General features: G+C 46.6%; 2 protein-coding genes across 2 annotated transcripts in view; one reads left to right on the top strand and one right to left on the bottom strand.

Annotated features, from left to right (window-relative positions):
* Window positions 1–12,996, top strand: part of NAPB (NSF attachment protein beta) — a 45,741-nt gene extending 32,745 nt beyond the window's left edge. Inside the window, exons 9-11 of the mRNA XM_083175616.1 lie at window positions 1,293–1,361; window positions 8,810–8,860; window positions 10,436–12,996. Coding sequence (XP_083031742.1) covers window positions 1,293–1,361; window positions 8,810–8,860; window positions 10,436–10,546 — 231 coding nt within the window. The 3' untranslated portion in view covers window positions 10,547–12,996. The remainder of the gene's footprint in view (window positions 1–1,292; window positions 1,362–8,809; window positions 8,861–10,435) is intronic.
* A 756-nt stretch (window positions 12,997–13,752) lies between these two features.
* Window positions 13,753–22,891, bottom strand: GZF1 (GDNF inducible zinc finger protein 1). The gene is made up of 6 exons (XM_083175615.1): window positions 22,754–22,891; window positions 19,203–20,564; window positions 18,219–18,313; window positions 17,600–17,767; window positions 16,196–16,353; window positions 13,753–14,622 (listed from the first exon to the last, which is right to left on the bottom strand). Exons 2-6 carry the CDS (start codon window positions 20,537–20,539, stop codon window positions 14,287–14,289), a joined length of 2,094 nt encoding a protein of 697 aa, XP_083031741.1. The 5' UTR covers window positions 20,540–20,564; window positions 22,754–22,891; the 3' UTR covers window positions 13,753–14,286.
* Window positions 22,892–25,800: the final 2,909 nt, after the last annotated feature.

Here is a 25,800-nt window from a genome sequence, read left to right as displayed (position 1 = left end):
CACTATAGCTATAACCCGGTAATTTGCAGATTTTTAACCATTTCAAAACTGTTATACAGTAGCTGCAGAGTGAAAGCACCAGTTTTTAATTACCGGTTCAAGAAAATCGGTAATTCAAAACGGGTAAAAAGAAGGATCCTACATGGTTCAGACCCGTTATGTGTGCAGTGTGAACGGGTCTGAACAGGTATTTAGGATCCCACACCGGTGCACCCCCTCCCCTGGTACTTGCCTGTGTGCGGAGATCCAGGCAGCGGGGTCAGTGCAGTGCTGGGGAGGCAGCGGGGTCAGTGCAGTGCTGGGGAGGCAGCGGGGTCAGTGCAGTGCTGGGGAGGCAGCGGGGTCAGTGCATTGCTGGGGAGGCAGCGGGGTCAGTGCATTGCTGGGGAGGCAGCGGGGTCAGTGCATTGCTGAGGAGGCAGCGGGGTCAGTGCATTGCTGGGGAGGCAGCGGGGTCCCTGCGGAGAATGGGAACAAATAGCGATACTAGTTCCCATCCGCCGCAGGTGGGTTTTTCCAGTATGACGCTACGGGTGTGATATAGCTCATAGACCATGTCTAAGTCGACATGCACTGATTGACAATGACAAAATGTTGACACAATGTTTACTTGTGTTTTTTTGTCTTTATCACCTGGCCCCCCAATTAGTGTACCGCCTCCTCGCTGCGCTCGGCATACTTTACTGTTCCCGATTGGAGTCCACCTGGATGGTACAGTATGAAAAAGTTGAATGAAAGAAAGAAAATAATTCAAAAAGCCCCATGTTGACCTTTTCTTAAGGTCGACATTGTGCATGTCGTACTAGACACTACAGACTCTTGGTGGCACCATTAAAAAAAAAAATACATGATTAATAATAGCGATATTTATTGATATAATTCGTTCCTATTGCATTGACAGGGCCAGATGCCCTAAGCTTCAAAAGTGATAAAATGGAGAGTGATAAAGAGCCAGCCAATCAATTCCTGCTTGCCATGTTACAGACTGTGTTTGAAAAATGTCAGGCAGGAGCTGATTGGTTGGTTGTTTATCAGTCTCCATTTTATCACTTTTGAAGCTTTGTGCATCTGGCCTATAGTCTGCATTCTCCTTAATATTGGCTTCCAACAAAGAGGGTACTTCTTGTTCCCTCGGAGGGGGCCGAATTTTTGCAGACTCAGGCCGGGCGCGTCTCAGGTGCTCAGTGAGCTGCGATGTTCGTAGCTTACTGAGCAAAGTCCCGCACAACATGCAGGCAGCATCCCATGTGATCACGATGGATTCCTGACCGGTTCCTTGTGCTGTGTTGCAGATAGCAGTGGAGAAATATGAGGAAATGTTCCCTGCGTTTTCAGATTCCCGGGAATGCAAGCTAATAAAGGTCAGTGTGTGCAGGAGGCACCTGGGAGAGAGTGTGACAGAAGCCGGGATAATGTGAGGGAGGGGGAGGCTGTAGTTGGTGGGAATTCCTTGGTGGCAAGTGTGATATAGAATACAGGCAATGCTGGCGAGTCATGCTCTCACAGAGGGCCTTATTCTGCTTGGTACGGTGGGACCGTATATGGGCGGATCAGGTTTTTTTTTTCATCTGCGCATGCGTATCTTTCGCTATGCGCATGTGCGGCGACCTCACACCGCTCACGGACGGGTCTCTCCGTGCGAAAAAACCTGTCCACAAGAGCACGGTCATTGTGGGCGTTTTTATGGGAGCGGACGGAATAATGAGGAAAACTGGGCGTACACGGGGGTGTGCACACAAAATGCACGGTGCCACAACCGCCTCGATCGCCGAACGCACTGTGCATTTTGGCCCAAAAACAGGCGGACGCCAAAGATAGCTCCTGACAACCCCTAGCGCTACCGCATGAGAGCGGACGCCTGGGTCTGCTAATTAAAGCTGACTACTAGTCAAACACATACACCTGAATGTACTAAGTAATGGTGCAGCCTATTAAGTCCAAACCATTATTTCACTACCTGCAAGCCACACACAGCACTCAAACACATTGGAACCTTATCTTTCCACACTTCTCAACATGTAAAGGTTGGTTTCATTTTAGCTAATATTCATTCTAATACCTTATTATATATGTCCAGCTAGTTATTTTATAACCATCTACACCCATTCAGAAAGTGTTGTTTTATACTTTAAAAAGCAGGACACTCAATTTACAGGAGTCGACATTTGTCAACTTTTTCACTGTAACACAAACATACCAGTTTTTTATTATGAAAAAGACACATAAACCACATCTAAGAGCAACAATGATGTTTTTGGACTCAATTTCTACTTGCAATGGTGGAGCAATGTCATAAGGCCATGGTCACTATTTTGCACACAATCTGTATTTCTCTTTCAATGGTCCTGGTGACCCAGCTCAACACTGGGATGTAGGAGGGTCCGAAGGAGCCAGGCACCTATCCTAAAGTTTTAGAGGGTAGGCTCCTCCCCTACTGCATCCCTGGACTCTTCAGTTCGTGTTAGGTGCCCACTGGAGTGGGTGCTATTCTAAAGGGCTGCAGGAGCAGCCGAAGAATTAGAGTAGTTAGGGGATTTTTATTATTTTATTAACTTTTACCCTAGCTAGGTAGGCACAGTGTGAGGATTCTCATAGTGAATCCTCACACTGCTTGCGCAGCAGGAGCTGACAGAAGCGCGTCCTGTCAGCTCACTGTGCACAAGGGAGACACTGTCTGGTCCCCCTGTGCAGCGCTTATAGCCTTTTCTAAAGGGCTGCCTGGGCTCCGGAGTACCCTGAAACCGGCTCCACGTTTAGGTGGGGATCATGGGGGACAGGCGCTCCGTGATGGCGGCGGCCATTTTATGCGGAGCTTACACGCTGAGCTCCTAGATGAGAGGACAGCAGCGTTGTGACAGGCATGTTCCAAGCGATCCCCATTTGAGGGGGAGACACTGGAACTAGGAAATCCTACCTAAGGAGCGGCTTGCTGGGGGTGGTTGGCGCCAAAAGGTCACGGACCCCGCAGCAGCAGGGACCTGTGGTCTCTTCCTTCACTCTGACTTTGGCGCCTTTCAGAACGCTTGCAGCGGAGCTGAGCTGGCTTACTGATCCTGGCAGAGTGACTTGGATTTCCTGGGCATCGCTTCCCCGCAGTTGAAACCAACAGACAGATAAGTGATTGGGTGCATTGCCTCTGTATAAACGCTTGTACATTGTTTGCACTGTGTATACTGATAGATATACATTTATCACTTGCATCATGTCTGAGCATCAGGCTGTGGTTTTGGGGGAGGGAGCCCTTAATGCACTGAGCGCGTGCAATGTTTGCACACAAAAATTTGTCCCTGAGCAGATGGCCAAGGGGGGCTTATGTATTACTTGCGCTGATGTGAGACCCATGGGCAGTGATCCCCATAGGGCAGAGCATATGGAACCTGCGTGGGCCAGGGCCCTAGGCAGGTCAGTAAACGCTTTGGTGCAGCTTTTGGACAGGCAGAGTGATGGGCTGGTAGAATCACAGAGACCTATGCCATCATCTCAGCAGTCGTCTGGCTCCTTGCCTCTTACCCAGGCAGATCCTGCACTTATCCAGGTGATGCAGGATACTGCAAAAGGGATTAACAGGTTCAGTGAAATGCTGGACAAAATGGATGATGTGGCAGGGACCCCTAGAAGGTCTTATGCCTTAACTACTGTGGTAGATGAAGAGGAAGGAGAGTATACTGACATCCCCTGGGATCAGGGTGATGATTTGGAAGAGAACTCTGCTGCTGGTATAGAGGATCTCATTGTAGCTGTGAAGCAGGCTTTAAAGCTGACTGTGGAGGATAAGACTCCTGTTAAAGGTGTTTTTAAGCGACAGCGGAAGGAGGCTGTTACTTTTCCTTCAGATGAGGGGTTACAGGAATTGTTAGAAGGGGCTTGGAAAACTCCTGATAAGAGGCTTCAGATGCCAAAACGATTCCTTAATCTGTACCCCATGCCAGAGTCTCATGCGGAGCTCTGGGAAAGGGTCCCAGTTGTGGACGCTTCAGTGGCACGTTTGCCCAAGGCTACTGTATTACCAGTACAGGGCGGTGCAGCTTTTAAAGATTCTGTGGATAAAAAGCTGGAGGGAAACCTCAAGGCTATCTTTGAAGGGGTGGGGTTTACCTTACGACCCCTTATTGCTTCAGCCTGGGTTTCTAAGGCCATGATAGAGTGGGCTGGTGAATTATGCACCATGCTGCAGGCTGACCCGGGTGCATTACTGCTTGCAGAAAAGATTAAGGCAGCAGCAGAATATGCAGTTGAAGCAGAGGAGGAAGCTATTAAAATGGCAACCAGAGTGTCCACAGTCTCCATTAATGCCAGGAGAGTGCTTTGGCTTAAAGCCTGGGAAGCAGACAATGAGTCCAAGAAGGCTCTGGAAACATTAGCCTTCAAAGGAAAGGTACTTTTTGGTACCGAATTAGAGGAGATTATAAAACAGGCCACAGGCGGCAAAAGTACATTCCTGCCGGCCTCCTCAGCAAAGCAGACGTCCAGATTTTCTGCTTTTAAGCCGTCCTTTCGGCCCTCCCCTAGAGGTGGTGCGTCCTTTCGAGGACAGTCTTTCAGGGGAAGGTTTCAGCCCTCTAGAGGCAAGACACAAAAGTCAAAATTTGGCTCTTTTCACAAGAAGCCTGCCAATAAAGGAGAGGATAAACCCTCTGCATGACTGTCAGGGGCTTTGCCCGACAGTGACAAAAGTGGGCGGGCGTCTCACGCTCTTCAGGGACGCTTGGGCTTCTCTAGACCAGGATGCCTGGGTGCTAGACATCATAACACAGGGTTACAAAATCTCTTTCAGAGGGCCACCTCCGAAGAGGTTCATTCCCACGTCCTTACCAAAGGAGGCACGGCTGCGTACAGCTCTTGTGAGAGCAGCGCACTCCCTTTTGGAAAAAGGGGTGGTGACACTAGTCCCCAAGACAGAGTGGAAGAAAGGCTTTTACTCCACGCTGTTCCTGGTGCCCAAACCAGACGGGTCTTTCAGACCAATACTAAATTTGAAGTCTCTAAATGTTCATTTATGGGTAGACCATTTCAAAATGGAGTCTCTACGGTCAGTACTCCTGAGTCTGGACCAGGGAGAATTTTTGGCGTCCATGGATGTCCAGGACGCATATTTGCACGTTCCTATACACCCGGAGCATCAGACCTTGTTGAGGTTTGCCATAGGAGACCTGCATTTACAATTCCGGGCGTTACCCTTTGGGCTAGCAACCGCGCCAAGGGTATTCACATAGATAATGTCAGTAATGGCGGCGGTGCTGAGGCTCAGGGGAATCACAGTAATACCCTATTTGGACGATCTCCTGTTCAAAGCAGAGTCAGCAGCCATGCTGCAGAGTCACTTGGCAGAGGCCATCGGTTTTTTGCAGGCTCACGGCTGGATTTTAAATTTGCAAAAATCTCAGTTGGTACCGTCACAAAGGCTCCAATTCTTGGGAGTCATACTGGACACCCATCTTCATCGGGTATTCCTCCCGGAGGTAAAGGCCAGGGATCTGGTCACCCTAGTCCAGGAGATTCTCAGGGCTCAGAGCATTTCAGTATGGAGGTGCCTCAAGCTCCTGGGGAAGATGGTGGCGTCATTCGAGACGCTTCAATTTGCCAGGTTCCACTCTCGGAGGTTCCAATGGAACATTTTGTCAGCTTGGTCAGGAGACACTTTGACCATGAAATCCGAGATGATAGTGCTGTCTTCGGACACCCGAGAATCCTTGAAATGGTGGACAGAAGTAGATTCCCTTCAGTGGGGTCGGTCATTACAGACCTGGGACTGGTTGATAGTAACTACCGACGCCAGTCTCAGGGGCTGGGGGGCAATAGTCCTGGATCTCAGGCTTCAGGGCCTGTGGACGGCAGAGGAATCAGCGTTACCAATCAACATCTTGGAGCTGAGAGCTGTCTGGAAAGTCATTTCCTTGGCGGGAGACAGGTTACAGAACCTCCCTTTGAGGATTCAGACCGACAATGCCACAGCTGTGGCGTATCTGAATCACCAGGGAGGTACACGCAGCAGATTGGCCATGTGGGAGGTATCCAGAATCTTCCTATGGGCGGAACAGAATGTTCCAGCTGTATCGGCTATATTCATCCCAGGGATAGAGAATATAGAAGCCGACTTCCGGAGCAGGGAGGAACTCAAGGAAGGGGAATGGAGCTTACACCCTCAGGTGTTTCACCAAATCACTTCGATGTGGGGAACTCCGGATGTGGACCTGATGGCATCCAGGATCAACCGTCAAGTGCCCAGGTTCTATGCCAGAACAAGGGATCCACTAGCGGAGGCAGTGGATGCCATGACTATTCACTGGCAGGGAGATCTCCTTTATGCATTCCCACCAGTACCAATGTTACCGAGACTTCTGAAGAAAATACAGGGGCAGAAGGTTCCAGTGATCTTAGTGGCCCCGGATTGGCCAAGGAGATCCTGGTACTCGAGGCTTCAGAGGTTGTCTGTGGACTCATGGCGTCTACCCCTGAGACCAGACCTTCTAAGACAAGGCCCATTCAATCACCTGGATTCAGATCGATTGATTTTGACGGCCTGGCTATTGAAACCACCATTTTGAAAAGAAAAGGGTTTTCTGAGGCAGTAGTACAGACGATGATAAAAGCCAGAAAAGCTGTATCTTCGGCAAATTATTATAGAGTCTGGAAGACTTACATTCGATGGTGTGAGAGAAGAAAGGCTCATACATCTCATTTTAAGCTATCAAGAATGATGGAATTTTTACAAGATGGTTTTTCATCGGGCCTAAGCCTTCAGTCACTGAAGGTGCAGATTTCGGCCTTGTCCATCTATTTCCAGAAAAAGATAGCCATTTTGCCAGAAATTCAAACTTTTTTACAAGGAGTATCCAGGTTGAAACCTCCATACAAGCAACCAGTAGCACCTTGGGATCTATCACTGGTTTTGGAATGCCTTCAAAAGGCACCTTTTGAACCTTTAAGGTCGGCTGACTTTAAGTTTCTCACGTGGAAGCTAGTGTTTTTGTTAGCAGTAGCATCTGCTAAAAGAGTTTCAGAATTGGGAGCTTTGTCATGTAAATCTCCCTTCTTAATTTTTCATGATGACAGGGCTGTTTTAAGAACAGTGCCTCAGTTTTTACCGAAGGTGGTATCTACCTTCCATTTAAATCAGGAGATAGTTCTACCTGTGTTTCAACCCCCAGAGGGTTCTAAGAAAAGGGACAAGTTGAGAACTTTGGATGTTGTGCGTGCCTTATGCATATATGTGGACAGAGTGAAGACTGTCAGGAAGACTGACACATTGTTGGTATTGTATGACGTACACAAGATTGGTTGGCCTGCATCTAAGCAGACTATTGCTAGGTGGTTGCGGTCTGTGATAGCCTTTGCATACACCAAAGTGGGTAGACCAGTACCGGCCAAAATAAATGCGCATACCACCAGGTCAGTTGCCACCTCTTGGGCGGTTCGGCATGGGGCCACAGCTGAGCAGGTTTGCAGAGCTGCCACTTGGTCATCTGTTCATACATTTGCCAAATTCTATAGATTCCATGAGTTCGCGTCGGAGGACGCATCATTCGGGCGAGCAGTGCTGAGAGCTGCAGACCTGAGCATACCCTCCCAAAGGACCGGCTCTGGAACGTCCCAGTGTTGAGCTGTGTCACCAGGACCATTGAAAGAGAAAAAGGGATTTTTGTAAGAACTTACCGTTCGAATCCCTTTCTCTGATATGGTCCTGGTGACACAGCGATCCCTCCCTTACGCTCAGTAAGTATGCCAGAAGTTTCATGATGTTCATGTTAAAATGGTTAAAAGTTAACAGTTTTCTGTTATAAAATGTGCATATAATATGTGCAGGCGTTTGTACTGAGTTAATGTATTCCAGTGGCTTTGAAAGATGAACTGAAGAGTCCAGGGATGCAGTAGGGGAGGAGCCTACCCTCTAAAACTTTAGGATAGGTGCCTGGCTCCTTCAGACCCTCCTACATCCCAGTGTTGAGCTGTGTCACCAGGACCATATCAGAGAAAGGGATTCGAACGGTAAGTTCTTACAAAAATCCCTTTATTTTTGTCCAACAACATACATTATGCACTTTCATATCTACTATGAACTTTATGTAGCACACTCTGTATGTAAGATGCCACCAAGCACATTATTGCAATCACATATCTCTAACAAAGGATCCCAACATCTGCCTTTCACACTCTAAAGTCTTATTTTGAACAATATTAGAACATGTTTGCACACAAACCATTTTGTCATGCTTGGTCGACTGACACACCTTTAACACACCTGTACCAAGAACTATGGGGAGTCATCACTGTTTGTTTTTGGAGGACACCTATGCATTCCTACATCCGTGCCCTGTGGTGGAAAGTGTTGATGGAAAAACGGACAGATCCGCCCGTGCACTGTGGCGTACGCTCTGATGTACGCCAAGTATCGGTGGCTAACCGGGAGATCTGTCCATACACGGTGGTGTACGCTCAAGTGAAAGCCACTCCCCATTGTCGGTGTTTGTGACCGTCCGTGTGCGGCTGTTCTGTGGGCGGACTTAGCTCACCGTGAGTGTATGGGAAACGTACGGTGTGACGGACCGTACGTACATTTCACCGTACCAAACAGAATAACCCCCAGAGACACAGGGCCAGATGCACTAAGCTTCAAAAGTGATATAATGGAGAGTGATAAACAGCCAGCCAATCAGCTCCTGCCTGGCATTTTTCAAACACAGTCTGTGACAGGGCAGGTAGGAGCTGATTGGCTGGCTGTTTATCACTCTCCAGTTTATCACTTTTGAAGCTTAGTGCATCTGGCCCACACTCCGGTGACTATAATAAAAGTCTGTTTTATTTTCCTCAGAAATTGCTGGAAGCTCATGAAGAACAGAACAGCGAAGCGTACACCGAAGCTGTGAGTAACCTATTGCATAAGATAGGACTTTATACATAGGACTTAATATTGTTTCATAGAATGGCTAACATCAGACCTGATCGCTGGGCTGCTGTGAGTGTTCGGAACCCAGCGATCACGTAAACGTGGGCCCCGAGCGAGTGAAATCCCGCCCATGTACACAGCTGCAAATGCAATCACAGCTGTGCAAAGAGGGGGGAAATTCCAGAAAACGCCGGCGTTACGCCCCCAAACGACAGACGTCTGTCAATCAACTTGTGAACAGCAGCGATGGCTAGGCTATGCTGGCTGTATGTGCAAGGACAGCCTATCGTGCGCTTGCGTGGTTGTTCAATAATCGCTCGGGCTTCAAATTTTGCAGCCCAGGAATCGGGTCTGAATCAGTGTGAGCGCATCAGCAGGTGTGCACCAGCAATATGTCAGATATATCTGCTCATTGTCCTTTGTTTACGGGCGGGCGTAAACTTGCTGTGAGGCTGACGTAACACATAACTGAAGGAACGGTCTTGTGTGTTTGAACAAAATTCATTTGCATGCCCGCTAAAGTTGACCAGTATGATTGGATGGGTTTACATCACCAGCTGGTTGTTAGTTAGGCATTAGCAGTGAGGGATAGGGTCAGTCTATGGGGAAGAGGGGTTAGGGTTAAGCTGCTGCAAGGGAGGGTTAGAGGGTAGGAGGTGAGGGTCAGGAGTTACCGTATCAAGACGCTGGAGTCTGACCGCCGGCATATATCCTCTGCTCAGACTCCGCCACAAAATACATGGAAGTGATCAAGAAGTATTTAGAAATGGCATACTTGCGATATGGGTAAAGTGGTACGGCTAATCTGATCATAACAAATAACCGTGCCCCTTCCTTGCCATGACGTTACTAGGTCTGGCCTAAGAGCTGACAACCTTCTCACATACAAAACATTTTCCGGTACTTGTCTCCTAGCAGGGCGCCCATCGCATACCTTAATTAGTGGTATGCGATGGACCCGATTTTTGGCATGCCTTAATTAGTGGTATGCGATGTCCTAATGGCATGTGATGCGATCAAAACGATGATTTAATTGTACATGCACCCTGATGGGTGATAAATATGTTATATGCACCCCCATCGTTAACGCCACCGCCACTACTAACGCCAACCCAAACCATGGCGAGAGCAGCGAGCCCGCAAGGGGCGGCGGTACGCGTCCTCCGACCTTTTCATACCCCCACTATCCACGTCGGCGTGGAGTTGATTTTATATAGTGTGGCGAGGGGATGCGTAATACATGTGAAGTTATCCACTTCCCCTCGCTGCGCTCGCCACACTATGTAAAATCAACTCCACGCCGACGTGGATAGTGGGGGTATGAAAAGGTCGGAGGACGCGTACCGCCACCCCTCGCGGGCTCGCCACGCGTTAATAGTGGCGTCAACGATGGGGGTGCATATAACATACTAATCACCCATCAGGGTGATTGTACAATGAAATCATCGTTTTGATCGCATCGCATGCGATCAAAACTATGTAACAAGATTAAATCGTGGGCGCCGTGCTAGGAAACAAGTACCCATTTTTCTTCCTCATTTTACATTTCAGGTGAAGGAATTTGATTCAATTTCCCGCTTAGACCAGTGGCTCACCACCATGTTACTTCGCATCAAAAAATCTATCCAAGGAGACGGGGACGGAGACGGAGACCTGAAATAAATCCGAGCGTTGCTACAAGTATACATCTGATCCCTGTTTAGTTTTAGTCTTTGCCATTATTTATATGATTTACTTTTATACTTTTCGGCGCCAGTCAAGTCTGTAATATAACACAATGTTAATGGCTGCATGATATCTAGCACTGAAAGGATTTCATATTAAACATTTTATTTTTAGTATTGGGAATCAAATATATCAATGGATGCAAATGATATTTTTTATTTTTATGCATATTGGCCGACTTTCTTGAGGGTGGGAAAGTACTTATTTTTTTATTAAATTGCGCTGCTTGTCTCCAGACAGTGTAGGTGGCCATTTTGTGTGAGATAATCTAATGCAGTGATGGCTAATCTTGACACTCCAGCTGTTTTTGAACTACACATCCCAGCATGCCCTGCTATAGTTTTACTATTTGGCCGTGCTAAAACTGATGCAGGGCATGATGGGATGTGTAGTTCAACAACAGCTGGAGTGCCAAGGTTAGCCATCACTGATCTAATGCATATGATCATGCAGCCAATCATTGTAGTAGCCAGGAAATAGTAGGCGTGGCTTATCAATATTGATGACCTAGTCGGTGTTTTTATGTTATATATCCAGTCTAATGTACTATATTGCTGTCTCCCTTGGGGGTTTCAGGTGGCCAGCCACATGATGGAGAATTTTATAAGCCAAAGTATAGATAGAGTAGTTTAGAGAATATATTCATCTCTATTAAAGCTGAAAGTACTGCACCTTAGTACCCTATAAACATGCACGTGTCCTGCGCTACCACATCTTGACTGTCCTGCTCAAATGGCACTGCCGGTAATTGTGGTAGTTTATATATCTTTGCAGGTTTTGGCCACAATATAAGGGCTCATATGGTATCGGCACATAAATGCTCAGGTGGGGTGTTAAAAAGATTTTAACTACCTTCCACTACCGATTTAATGCTGCCTCCTTCAATCTTGGGGGCAATCCAGTTAGCCAGGATGCTTGACTGCGCATGTATCCAGCACATATAGGGTAACGAAGATATTGCTATTTATGCGCTGTTAGTAAAAACTAGCCACGTTACCGGACGTGATGTGTCGTCTTGGAACAGAACCTTGGAGCCATCATATTTCATATAATTGCCGCTCCCCCCCCCTTCCCCCTCCCTCCCCAAGAGTTCAGGTGACTTTAACATAGAAAAGCTCCGCATTGGTAGATGACTGATCACCGTGATTTATTGCTGGCTGAAATTGCACTATTATAAGAAATCTGTTGCTAAAGACTTGTGAAATTATATTAATCCAGCACCCTTCAGTTAAAAATAAGCTTAAACATAATCTCCATATCCACTCCCATCATCTGTGATCCAATGCATTTTGCCCATATCTGTAAATGTCATGCAGAATACATGCGATTCCAATCTTTGTCCTCCCCACCCCCCACCTCCTTCCACCATGTGTTTTCTATTCATTGTGGCCATGTGACATTTAAAAAAGAAGAAACCCTTCTAAATCATTTTACTTTGTATTTGGGTATCCCCATCCAAACTGTTCTTCTATAAACAAAGAAGATGATAAATCTCCTTCATGGTCATGCCATAAGGAAGCTAGGTTGATTTTCTTTTTGTTTTGTGACCCCTTGCATAAAAGCCGTCCTCACTGTTGCATGCACGGATGCAGTTTAACATGTTTTCTATGAAATTCTTTCAGAATACAGTCGTTGCACTTTTACGTTTATATCGCATAAAGTTATTTATATGTCAACACAATATGTTTTTGGTAAATATCGAATAATGAAAAGATTTTATTTTTAAGGTCTCAATTTCTGAGTATTTGTACGTAAGTTTATTTTTTCTGTTTTCGTTCTAAATGTCTTATTTGTGATTCACTTATTTTAACACTTTAAAGACGGGATATTACTTCTGTAGCATTCCAAGGGATTTACTAAGCGTCGGATTCTAAAATCCGGAGCTTCCGATGTGTTTATGCGCAAAATTTAAAAGGGCAATGCTTTTACTAGCAAAACACGGCATTGCCCTTTTATATTTTGTAATCATGATAGGAAGTTCTGGGTTTCAGAACTCGGCGCTTAGTGAATACACGCTTAGTTCTGTCTCATACAATGTTGACTTATTTCTTTTCACTTTAAGATGATCTAAAAACAGTATTTTTGCACAGTTGTGAAAATATGCATACTGACCAGTGTCTCCGTAATAGGATGCAATAGTTATTTTCTAGTCTTGTGTGTCTTAGTAAAATTGTCGTTTTTGTGGATATATTGTGAGATCTTGGACAGCATGTGTGTGTCAGTTGTGTAAAATGTGTTGCTGCAATTTTCAAACTATGTAACAGACAATCTGTCTTCCTACTAGGTGTATCATTATGTAGCCTATCTACCGTAACTTAGCAGGAAATACTTTGTCTCTCTTTCGTGTGCACATGTACAGTTAATAAAGTGACGATATGCAACAGTAACGGCTTGTTTGTTTTATATCCATACATGGAGTTTTGAATAATACATGCTGTAATTGGCAGCACAAAGCCATTTCTCTGCTCTACTCTGAGACCCCTTTCACACCGCACAAATAGTGTTCCCGGATCAACCCGGCTTTCTGTGCGGTGTAAAAGCGCCAAAAGGAAAAACCCCGGTCCAGCAACCCGGCATTCTGACCAGGGTTAAAAGAAGGGTTTTACGCGGGTTGCTGGGCAGTGTAAACTGGTAACCCGGGTCCCTTTACACCAGTGGTTCTCAAACTCGGTCTGCATGACCCCCCCCAACAGTTCACGTTTTCCAGGTCTCCACACTGAATCACAAGTGAAGTAATTAGCTCCACCTGTGCATTTTTTCGGTGTTCATGACGATTGTGTCAACATTTGGGGCAAAAAAATAAAAAGTGAAAACTCATATTGACTTTTTGACTGACGACTGTCCCAATGTCGACCTAAGGACTGTCGACATAATGGTCCACACCTGCACATGGTGCTAGTAAATGCAGCATCACCACTGCTACAAATCCCTCCTACTAAGAGTGATGTATCCCAGCCTGCCTGGCCTGTCTCTCAGCCATGATCCCTCCTACTAAGAGTGATGTATCCCAGCCTGCCTGGCCTGTCTATCTCAGCCATGGTCCCTCCTACTAAGAGTGATGTATCCCAGCCTGCCTGGCCTGTCTATCTCAGCCATGGTCCCTCCTACTAAGAGTGATGTATCCCAGCCTGCCTGGCCTGTCTCTCAGCCATGGTCCCTCCTACTAAGAGTGATGTATCCCAGCCTGCCTGGCCTGTCTATCTCAGCCATGGTCCCTCCTGCTAAGAGTGATGTATCCCAGCCTGCCTGGCCTGTCTATCTCAGCCATTACACGTGCTTATGTGAAGTTTGGAATGGAAATTTATTGTCGTTCCAGGCAATGAAACATCAACAGCTACAGCGGTCTCCATACAAAAATAATGCAGAATGTTCTTGTCACAGTATGCCAAAAAGTTGATAGAAGTTTACGAACAGAGGTAAAGTTTAAAGAGGGGGAGATGTATCGAGCCTCCCATAGAGCGGAGACGTTGCCCATAACAACCAATAAACTTCTAGTTAGCATTTATCAAAATACATTCTATAAAATAATTGGTGAAACGTGATTGGTTGCTGTGGACCACTTGTCCACTCCTTAGAAGGCGGGACACAGCTGCTCCCAAGTTTACATCGCTGGATGTGAACCAGTCTGTCCACGCTGAGGCTTCAGGCCCAGTTTCATTCGCACATTATGAATGGAGTTACTCCAAGCTGACCATTGCTTGGATAGATTCAGTCTGTGTGTGGAGGACGGTGAGGTGGCTTAAGGTGGTAGCTATGTACACGTCCTGAGGTATAATTGTGCAGTCCGCCTTGCAGCCCAAAATGGAGGTAGTGGAGTTTTCGTGCAGTAAGTCTACAGTTCCCGGCACCACAGTCAGGTTCTGGTAGTGGCTGTTATCAGAGTACGGCAGCTTTTCTTCAGGTCTAGGTGAATCCTCACCATCGTCTTCAGTAAGCTCCGACTTGTCCCCGTCTTCAGCTTTGGGATCCAGGACAACGAGGAAAGACTTCCATGGTGTATTTTTGTCGTGGATCTATGAGGAATAGAATTAATGACAGCTGTCACAACAGACAACACAACTCTCATTGGGTTTGGGATCATTTGGTCTACAGTATGATGGTCGACATGGTTATAGGGCAAAAGGTCGTTAGTTTGACAGGTCGTTAGTTCGACAGGTCATTAGTTGGCAATGTCTAGGTCGACAGTCAAAAGGTTTTTCACTGTTTTTTTTTTTACCTGAATGTCAACACAGTCGACATGGGCACAGTTTAAAGTGCATCACTCGCTATGCGTCGGGCGGCACACTATTTTATTCTCCCACCACGCCCTAGTGGATGGTAGGGCATGAAATACCGCCTGTCGGCACATGTTGGCTCCAAAAAAACAGTGAAAAACTCCATGTCGACCTTTTGACTGTCGAACTAATGACCTAACGACCTGTCGAACTAATGACCTTTCGACCTAGAACCATGTTGACCTAATGACTGTCGACCATAATGCTGTAGACCAAATGACCGCATCCCCTCTCATTGGTGTGCTTGTATGGATGTAGTACAATTGTGCAGCAATAAAGACCTGTCAATAGATGATTTCGGACAAGATGTATGAAAACAAAGTAATGTACAGGGTAAATCAAGAGTCGCAGTTCACCCTGTGCAGGAAATGGGAAAACTGAGTACTCCAGTAAGGTGTGGGTGAGGTGAAAGATTTCCTCCTCGCACGCAAGCTGCGAATGTATGATTATGCTAAACATCCATTTGCACGCGTGCAGGGGAACTCGGCGTGCGGGGGGGGGGGGCAGTCGTGTTCGTTGTGCGGGCAACATTTAAACCGCGCGCAAAGCTGTGAATTTCGCAGCTTTTCATGTGAACTAGAATAACCTCCAAAATGACAAATAGAGAACAATGAATGATTGCCATAATTTGGTTACACCAGTGGTTCCCAAACTTTTTTGAATCACGGCGCCCTAGAGCATCAAAATATTTTCAGGGCACCCCTAGGCCAAATGCTTCTTATCGAGAAATTCTGAAAAAATATAAAATTAAGTGCATTGTGTTTATATGTCACAGTTATCTGGTGAGGGACAGGATTTGCTTCTGTTTGTCCACATGTATTATGATTGGCAGCCACTAGCACTGGTTTTGCCTGGTACATTGACCATAAATAATATGAATTGATCCTGGACGACCCACCCGAGGCACCCCTGCAAGTGTTCTGAGGCACCCCAGGGTGCCTAGGCACACAGTTTGGGAACCACTGGGCTAGACTAATAACACATCAATAACAACACTTGTCTGTCCAATTTCATGCTTCTCTGAATAAGAGGAGGTTTACGAGCAGATGCGGTAGAGTAGACTATACCTTGATTCTAATAACATCTCTACTAAAAATGCACAGGTCTCCAGGAAAATTGCGCCTCTGCCTTTATTCTGAGGACATGTCTTCTGCGCATGCAAAAATCACTGGAGAAACGGATGGGCTGATGCAGTGGTAAGTATTATTATATTGTGTGCATTTTGTGTGGGATCCCATACACCGTACACGCATTACAGTGCCCCGAATACACACAAACAGGCACACAGACTCCAGTGTAGTGGCTCTCTCACCATGGTGTGCCTGCGGAGCGTGGACTTGTCGGTGAACGTCCGTTGACAAGCAATGCACATGAAAGGCTTCTCCCCGGTATGGATGCGATTGTGCCGCTGTAGTGCGTTCAGCTGAGTGAACTGTTTGCCACACTGATTACAACAATAGGGCCGTTCTCCTGAATGGAAAATAGAATTGTACACAGCGTTAGCCAATATGCTTCCTACTTCGCTCACTCCCATAATAACTGCTGCCTGGTAAGTACTATGAGCAACACAACTAATTGCACTGAGTAATATTGTTAGTTATAGTGTCATCGGGCATATTGCACAGTGTGTACCCAGCTTTAGTAATAAACACTTGAACCAGAAATCAGGTGCTGGAATCTTTATTGGCGATTACTAGTTTGAAGAAGTTATTATACATGCAACAGCTTGAAGCAGGAATGTCCAACCTGCGGCCCTCCAGCTGTTGTGAAACTACAAGTCCCATCATGCCTTACCACAGTTCTGCTATTAGGTAATGGTAAAACTATGGCAAGGCATGCTGGGATCTGTAGTTTCACAACAGCTGGAGGGCCGCAGGTTGGACATCCCTGGCTTAAAGCAATATTGCGACATACTGAGACACACTGCGTAGAGGTAATAATAAGGTCTTTCCTTTTAGATATGCTCCATTCAACCATGGGGGCTATTAATAATGCTGCAGAATGGATTCACCCGAATCCACGCGACACCCGCCGCACATTGGGGGGTATTTTGGTCCATTCGCAGCCTTGCGAATGACCCAGATCCCGCCCTGCGAATGATGGTACGCCGGCTCGCCATTCGCAAGGCGTGTACGATCGCACTAGCTGTGAATGGATGTTTTATACAAACATCCAATTGTGTGCCGCTGGGACCCTCCCATATTTTTTGATGGTCAGCGACCATAGAAAAATGTGGAAGGTGCATGCATATGTAAGGTTGGCTCTGAGGAACCTTCTATATGTGTGCATGCTGGGGAGGGAGTGGGCAGTGTGATGTCAACTGCCCGCCCCCCACATGTCCGTCACGGCTCCATTAGCATAAAATGCTTGGGGTTCCCATATGCTAATGAGCCAACCCACCACCCCACTTGGGTTGCCGTGGACGCATGCAGATGTGCAGAAATGCACAATGCAATAGCATTGGCCCCGTGCGAACAAGTCTCCAGTGTTCATTACCAATAGGATAGTGAGCACTTGAGCGAGCGAATAGGGGAGCATATTGGCCAGGCAAAGGATGCGAGTTGTGCTGCCGCTACCGGCGTGTAAGAGCGGTGGCAACGTCAACTCGTCCCCTTCACCGGCCCCCCGACCCCATAGAGCGCTCATTTATAAAAATTGTCTATCACATTTTTTAATAAATTATTTTCTAGCAACGCAGAGAGTAAGTTAATATTACCGGTGTGCACTTTAATGTGTTGGTAAAGAGAATTTCTTTGGGCAAACGTCCTGAAGCAGATGTCACATTTAAATGGTTTGGCGCCCGTGTGTATGCGGTTATGATGCTTTAGATATTCTTTGGAGGCGAAGCTTTTCCCACAGGTCTCACACATGAAAGGTCGCTCTCCTGTGTCGGCAATACAAGAGAAAACAAACACGTTGATCCTGACATTACATGCTAAAAGCCAGATGCACTAAGCTTCAAAAGTGATAAAATGGAGAGTAATAAACAACCAGCCAATCAGCTCCGGCCGGACATTTTTCAAACACGGTCTGTGACATGGCAGGTAGGAGCTGATTGGCTGGCTGTATAGCACTTTTGAAGCTTGATATATCTGGCCCTGTGCATGATAAAACCATGTGCTATTTGTTACGTAAATACAATGTAATTCACCTACTCAATGTATACGATCATCTAACATGCTGAGAAATCCCTTCACACTAGCCAGTCAATTTTTCTTCAACATTTTCCCCCATGATAAATGTCGACATGCTCAATGTCAACATTATGATGTATCATACCCTACCCACAAAACATTACGAGGAACCAACAATAGAGGAGGTCTGCGTGGTGTTACCTGTGTGACACCGCTTATGGTATATAAGCATGTGGTTCTGGGTAAATTTTGCTCCACACTCTTCACAGGCAAACGGTTTCTCTCCAGTGTGAATTCTGGGGGAGGAAAAAGAAATCCTATTACATTATCCTAAATGAATATACCGAGCAGGCGATTACCTAGAACAGGCAAGTCCAAACTATAGCTCTTGTGAAACTACAAGTCATTAGTCATTAGTCTTGCTATCAGGGAATGCTAAAACTATTGCAAGGCATGCTGGGATGTGTAGTTTCACAACAGCTGGAGGGCCATAGTTTGGACATGCCTGACCTAGGAATATACCAAGGAGGCTACAAGAGTACTGTAGGTCAGCTGGCTGACAGCAGCTTATATGAAGCTGGGGGTTTTCTTGGTCCATGCAAATCAGTGATAATTTGGAAGCCTTCTCTTAAAATAACTGCAGCATGAGAGAAGTCTCATGGTGGGAATGGGAGGTGGGAAAGCGGGATGTATGAGCATACATAAAGGGTACATCTCTGTCTCCTCTCATGACTCCATGTCCCACACATTTTCCCTAATGTGAGCCCCAAGGCTCTGTTCTTGGACCTCTTCTTTTCTCTCTCTATACATCTTCTTTAGGTGACCTTATGTATTGTAAGTTTTTTTTTTTTGTTATTGAACATTTGGTCACCTTGTGGTGCCATATAAATAAACAACAATAATTATAATAATATATGGAGATAAGAGACAAACACACAGGACTGTGCATGGCGTTGACAGGGAGAACCAGAAATGGAGTCCTGCAGAGATTCAATAAACCACCTAAAGAAGTCAAGTTGTGGTGTTGCCCACAGTAACTACTCAGCTTCTAGATATTTTATAGAATGTACTAGATAAAGGATAGATAGAACCTAAATGGTTGCTATGGGCAACTTCTCCACTTGTGGTCTTTAAAAGGCTCAATATATCTCCTCCATAATATAGTGTTACGGGGCCAGTTCCTACCTCATATGCGTCTTAAGTGCAGACGTCTGGGAAAACTTGGCCTCACACTGCGAGCATCCGAAGGGCTTGTCCCCGGTGTGCGTCCTCTCATGAATCCTCAATGCGGTTTTGGAGCTCAGCCCCTTCCCGCACTGCTGACAGTAGTGCCTCTCCCCGCCCCCCTCGTGCACCTGCAGAATGTGCCTCTTGATGTCTTTTTTCCTTTTAAACTTTTTGCCGCAGAGCTCGCAAGGAAACTGGCGCTCGTTGCTGTGCACGTGGCGCTGGTGACTTTTCAGGTTGCATCTATTAGCAAACGTCTGGTTGCAGATCTCACACTGGTAGATTTCCTCCGAGCCCCCGTGGTTCTGCTTAGAGTGTCTCAAGTAAGTTTTTTCATCGGGAAAGTTTTCCCCGCAAACAGGGCAGGAAACCGCCTCACCAATTTTGTTATCTTCATCAGATTTTTTTTCACCTTCGTCCATTTCCTCGGGACTGTCTTCATCGTCTTCGGCCTTTATACTGTCCTCCGTCTGCTCATCTATCAGCTCATCATTACACAGGTTCTGTTCCTTTCCGATGCCGTTCAGCAAGGAGTTGACCTCTTCGATATCCTGTTGCTCCCGTAGTCTCCGGGTGTACTTCTTCTTAGGGATCTCCACAACCACTTTTCTCCCAGCGAGGCGGCCGCTGGATCTCCTGGACTTTGAAAGCTTCAAGGGATCTTTCTTTTTATCGACATACTCTTCCAAAACAATAGCCGTCGGGTGCTCTTCACAAGACTCCACGCCAGTTTTTCTGTCAGGTGAACTGGGAAGGCAGGTGGCATTTACATTTGGAATGTCTTCTCCTCCAGGAGACTGGATCTCTGCTAGAGAGTTTATCTGCAGTTCATGAAGGTCTTCTCCGGCCTCCTGGGATTCGGTAATATTTTGTAGGTCCAACCACACGGATTCATCCAGCATCTGCTTCTTATGTTGTATGCAGGTTTCAGCCAGATTGACACATTTGAGTTTGTCCGCTATGTCAATCATCCTCTGTACTCGTTCCTCTTCCACTTCTACTTTGGCAGTGTAGACAAAATCCAGAAATGAGGCGAAGTCCACAGCTGTTACTTCACTCAACAATACAGAGGTGGTGGTGGCACCCAAGGGTTGGTCATTGATGAACACATCTTTGAAGTACTTGCTGGAGGCAGCCAGGACAGATTTGTGGGCGGTAAACTCTTCTCCGTTCCCCTGATGCTCCACTCGAACTGTCACATCACACAGCTGGCCAAGCAGACGCAGCTGGTACATTTCATTCAGGAGATGGACAGGCAGCGATTTGGACTCTAACAAGACCGCAGCACTTTCCATTGTAATGTGTCTCCCAGGAGTCTGTCTAAAATAAATAGAGAGAAAGGAATTTAGTGACCTACGCACAGAGATGGGCAGGCTATGTATCTACTGGTGGTAACGCAAGTCCAGAGCAAGTAAATGAGTGCAAATTAGAATCATTTTACCAAATATCACCATAAATATCCGTGACACTGCACATGTGCAGATCTGATCCTGCAACATGCTGATGGCATTTGTAGGCGGCAATAGGGAGCGTTCCACAAAAAGGGGGCGAACCAGAGACATTTTCAGGATGTGCTGAAGCCAGCAATGTGGTTTTGGCGGAAATCCAGTGTAACCTGAGGGTTAACCAGAGGTCTAACAGCCACCCAGAGGTCTAACAGCAACCCAATATTCACACAGAGGATCCTGCCTCTTGGAAGTAGCTGGTCCCAGCAATGGGGTTTTGGCAGAGATCTAGTGTAACCTGAGGGTTAACCAGAGGTCTAACAGCCACCCAATATTCACACAGAGGATCCTGCCTCTTTGGAAGTAGCTGGCAGATCACACAAGCTGACAAAAGGCCTCCTGTGGCCTTTTACATATTTTATCACATCTGCTACATAAAAAACACAGTGGCTGTGTCTTTACTGAGAATCTTTGAATCAGGCCTAGTTAATATTGATATATAATGAATATCTGATGAGAAAGGTGGGGTAAATGAATCAGTGTTAATATATACAGCGCCTTTATTTTTTGTGTGAGAGCTGTACATCGGGAAATATTTGTCCTTGTGACCTTATTGTGAAAACACTTCCACTCAGGCCTGTGTATTTAATAGGTCCATAGTTTCACATGCCTCAGATAGGACCATCTGAAATAGCCACTTGGTACCTGGTTTGACCAATAGAGTAGCCTAAAAATAAATAGTTAAAACGATGATCTACAATCACGGTGACCCATGACCCAAAACCATGAAACTCTGAGGTCTATACTACCGATAATGTTCGGATGTGCACTAGGATACGGCACCGCAACACTGCCAGTTTTGATTCCCACCTCTATGGAGTGGCAGGGAAACTCAGCAATAACATGCGGACAGCACTTCTTCATTCAACTGTTAACTGGGAGTCGGAAAGTAAGGATTTTTGTACTTATACGCTTGCATCAGGGATCTCAAATAGTGCTGGCATTTACCACACATTGAGGGCCTTTTCAGCCTGAAGCTAAGTAAATTCAGTCTACACCTTATAAGGCTGCTGTATTATACGTCTTCCTCTTCTTTACTAGGTCAAGAACCCCTTAGAGCAAGGGGTAGTCAAACCGGTCCTCGAGATCTACCATTGACCATTAACAGCTTTGACATTGACAGCAGAGGTCCGATGGTGGGTTTTTTATTTAGCACATGTTGCTAAAATCGGGTATACAGTAGAGGAATGTCAATGTTTCTTAACATATTGCCTACATCGCTCAGTGTGTACGCATGATTGTGCAAACTTGCTGGTCACGATATAGCGGGTACACACTAAACGATGTGCCTGATATGTTGGTCTGATACGCAAGATCAGACGACATATCGCTTAGTGTGTACAGGCTGATGTCATGTGCCCACACCCGTGACAGCCATCGATAAGTCAGCCCGGTACTTTCTCATCTTTGTGGCCACCGCTTACGCCAGTTTCGTTATCCGCTACGTGGATCCCGATTGTTCCCTCGCAGGCTCGCCACAACTTTACTAAAGGTGATAGATGGTGGCGAGGACACAAGAGGGTGGTGTGGACCCCACAAAGAACCCTTGCAGCTCCCCGTAGGCTACGTAAGCATAAGCGTTTGCCGCAAAGATGAGGAAGTACCATCAGCCCAATGATGGTTTAACATTGAGGGTTTCTGCCATCGGTGGAAAGCGCTGATGGCAGCATTCATGGAGACCATCGATGGTGATCCATTCCAAAGGCAAACCCCATGGCAAGCACTTGCCCCAAGCATGCATTTGTTTGCCCATGTGTACTCAGGAAACAAGCCCCTCCCATTTATCTCATGCACAATGCACAGCGATGAGTTTTAGAGCGATGTTTTCACTTAAATGTTTCTTATTTCTCATTTACTATTTACTTCAGACAGATTCTAGAGGTCTCAGCTGGCATCATGCACTGCCCCACTCTCTTTGATTTGTACACCTATTCCATAAACGCCATAGGAGCTGAAGACCCTCCATTACATCTGTGCACACTGACAGCTCTGCTAGCCACATACCTTGCAGCTGTACCGTGCAAGCTGGTACAGCGCCGCACTGAGTCGCGCCGTCACAGGTGATTACGGTGTGTACCGGAAGTGATGAGAATATACGGTAACCCAGCCGAACAGTACCCTGCAAGACCACGCCCATTTCCTCGTTCTCAACCAATCGGTAATATCTCTGCCATGTTCCAATGGCAGAGCGGATGTACGTGGCGTCACACGCAGCGGCGGCGTATAGTTGAGCTGTGATTGGTTTATTTGTTAACCGTGTAAGCTTTTATTTCCCATACTGTGTCATCTGGAATTAGAAAAATGGCGGAGAGTGTATTCGAGGACGCCGCCATTTTGCGTGCGGCTGGGAGATGTTGACTGGAGAAGGGCTGAAGTTGAGCTGTATCTGGGGATGAGGACAAAACCCCATGATCTAAAGCGCAACTGTGGAGGGGTGGGAGGATTTTGCCCATAGTAACCAATTCATTCATACGACTACAATGGAGATAATTACAGCTATATTCTGATTACTATAGGGATAAATACCCCCTATTTGTAAATGCTGGGAGACCATGGGAAGTTTGTAATGGAGATGTTATATTTTAGGGGCATAGTATAAATGTATACATTAAAAGACGTTTGATGCACCAATGCTCACTCTAAAGGTGCCCATATACTAATGATGTATTGGGCATACCTCCCAACATGACCCTCTCCAGGAGGGACAGAATGCTCTAATCTTGGACTTCCCTTTTAACTAATGATTGGCATCACCTGTGATGAAACATCTTTCTTATCAACTAACATCATACTTGCCTACTTTTGAAAACTAGTTTCAGGGAGATTATAGTTGGTAGTAGAAATTTGCACAGTGCCCCATTGAGGGGGCTTATCATGCTCCACCCAATGGACGTGTCTAGTTCCATAGATGGAGAGATTGTGAAAAGAGATTGTGAACGTGGCACCTAGAAGTGTGGGTGTGTACTGCTACATCTGAGAGGAATCTTTTAAAATTACTTAAATCCAAATCTAGATGAGCCTCAAAGCAGTTAGTAAAAGATACAATACTTGCAAAGTGCTGGGAAATAGTGCTGATGATTCAGAGTGAATGTATCTGTCTCTCATTGCTTTTTTTCCCTAAAAATGTAACAGTGTAATGTGGGCTAGGTGAAATGAGGGAGATTGCAAGACTATTGAGGGAGAGAGGGAGATTGCTGCTATTTCAGGGAGTCTCCTGCAGAATGCAGAAGGGTAGGCAACTATGACTAACATCATAGTTGTCTACCCTCCTGCATTCTGCAGGAGACTCCCTGAAATAACAGCAATCTCCCTCATTTCACCTAACCCACATTACACGGTTACATTTTTGGGGGAAAAAAAGGAATGAGAGATATATATACATTTACATTGAATCATCAGTGCCATTTCCCAACACTTTACCAAGTATAGTATCTCTTACTAACAGCTTTAGGGCTCATCTACATTTGGATATGTAATTTTAAAGGATTCTTCTCAGATGTAGCAGTACACAACCATGCTTCTAGGTGCCACGTTCACCCAGCTCTTTTCACAATCTCTCCATATATGGAACTAGACACACCCCTTAAATGGAGCATGACACGCCCCTTCAATGAGGCGCTGTACAAAATTCTGCAACCAACTATAATCTCCCTGAAACTAGTTTTCAAAAGTAGGCAAGTATGACTAACACTAGGTGATTCATCGCGCTTTACGGGCGCTCTTCACACCGTCGTAAGGGGCTGCGCCCCCTTAATTTGTGAACGTTTGTATATGAGAAATATGGGGAAGGGGGGTTGCGGGGGGGTGCCACGAATTGCGGGAGGGGGGGCGCGGGGGTGGGTCCCGCGAATTGCCGGAGGGGGGGCGGGGGTTGCTGCGAATCGTGGAAGGTCGCGCGGGTTTTTTTTTTTTTTCACGAATTGCGGGAGGGGGGGTCACGGGGTGGGGGGGTGCCGCGAACCTTGGGAGGGGGGTGTGCCGCGAATCGCCACAAGAAAAAAATAAACACATAAAGGTCAACACATGTAAATGTTGACATAAGTGTGGCACTTCATTGGTGTCCATGTCGACACATGAGAATGAATCTGAAAACATTAAAAAAATGAAAGATAAATCTTCAAAAACTCATGTCAACCTTTTTCATTGTCGACCATAGCCATGTCAGTGTTTTGCTTGTGCCATTTAATCCTGGGGTTGCCGTGAATCGTGTGTGTGTGTTTGTGTGCTGCGAATCGCGGGAGGGGGGGTCACGGGGTGGGGGTTCCGCGAAACGCGGGAGGGTAGCGGGGGGGGGGAAATCGCGGGAGGGGTGTGTGTGCCGCGAATCGCTGGAGGGGGGGGGTCGTGGGGGGGGTTTGCCGCGAACTGCCACAAGAAAAAATCGACACAGAAAGGTCAACACATGTAAATGTTGACATAAGTGTGGCACTTCATTGGTGTCCATGTCGACACATGAGAATGAATATGAAAACATTCAAAAATTGAAAAATAAATCTTCAAAAACTCATGTCAACCTTTTTCATTGTCGACCATAGCCATGTCAGTGTTTTGCATGTGCCATTTAAATCGCGGGAGGGGGGGTCGCGGGGGGGTGCCACGAATCGCGGGAGGGGGGTGTCACGGGGGCGGGAATGCTACGAAACATGGGAGGGGGGGTCACGGGGAGGTGTGTGCCGCGAATCGCGGGTGGGGGGGTTGCGGGGGTTGCCGCGAATCGAACGGTGGTTTGTCGCAAATCGCGGGGGGGGGGGGGGGAGGGTGCCACGAATCGCGGGAGGGTTTTCCCGGGAATCGCGGGAGGGGGGGGGGGCGCGTTGCGGGGTGCTCACCTGGTGGCTGTGGAGTAGCTGGGCAACATGGGGAGGGAGAGGGTGTCTGGCACTGTGGGCTCACTGGGCTGGTTCTCTGTCATGTGAGTCAGTCATGTGAGTCAGAGGCTCCACCCAGCGTTAGACACACACTCACACAGTTTGAGTGACAGATGTAGCCAAATATATGAGATGTTAAAAACAGGTGATGACAATCATAAATTAAGAAGTAAGTCCAGGAAC

The sequence above is a fragment of the Crinia signifera genome, chromosome 3 (genome assembly GCF_055691185.1).
Source record: "Crinia signifera chromosome 3, ASM5569118v1, whole genome shotgun sequence".
Taxonomy (NCBI): Eukaryota; Metazoa; Chordata; class Amphibia; order Anura; family Myobatrachidae; genus Crinia; species Crinia signifera.
This window is presented reverse-complemented; position numbering and strand designations above follow the sequence as displayed.

Excerpts from the sequence above, each read along its gene's own strand:
- GZF1 (XM_083175615.1), bottom strand. The coding sequence starts at position 20,539 with ATGGAAAGTGCTGCGGTCTTGTTAGAGTCCAAATCGCTGCCTGTCCAT. Across the intron at positions 18,314-19,202 it reads GCACTTAAGACGCATATGAG|AATTCACACTGGAGAGAAAC; the intron begins GTAGGAACTGGC and ends TTCCTCCCCCAG. Across the intron at positions 14,623-16,195 it reads CGCTCCGCAGGCACACCATG|ATCCACGACAAAAATACACC; the intron begins GTGAGAGAGCCA and ends TATTCCTCATAG.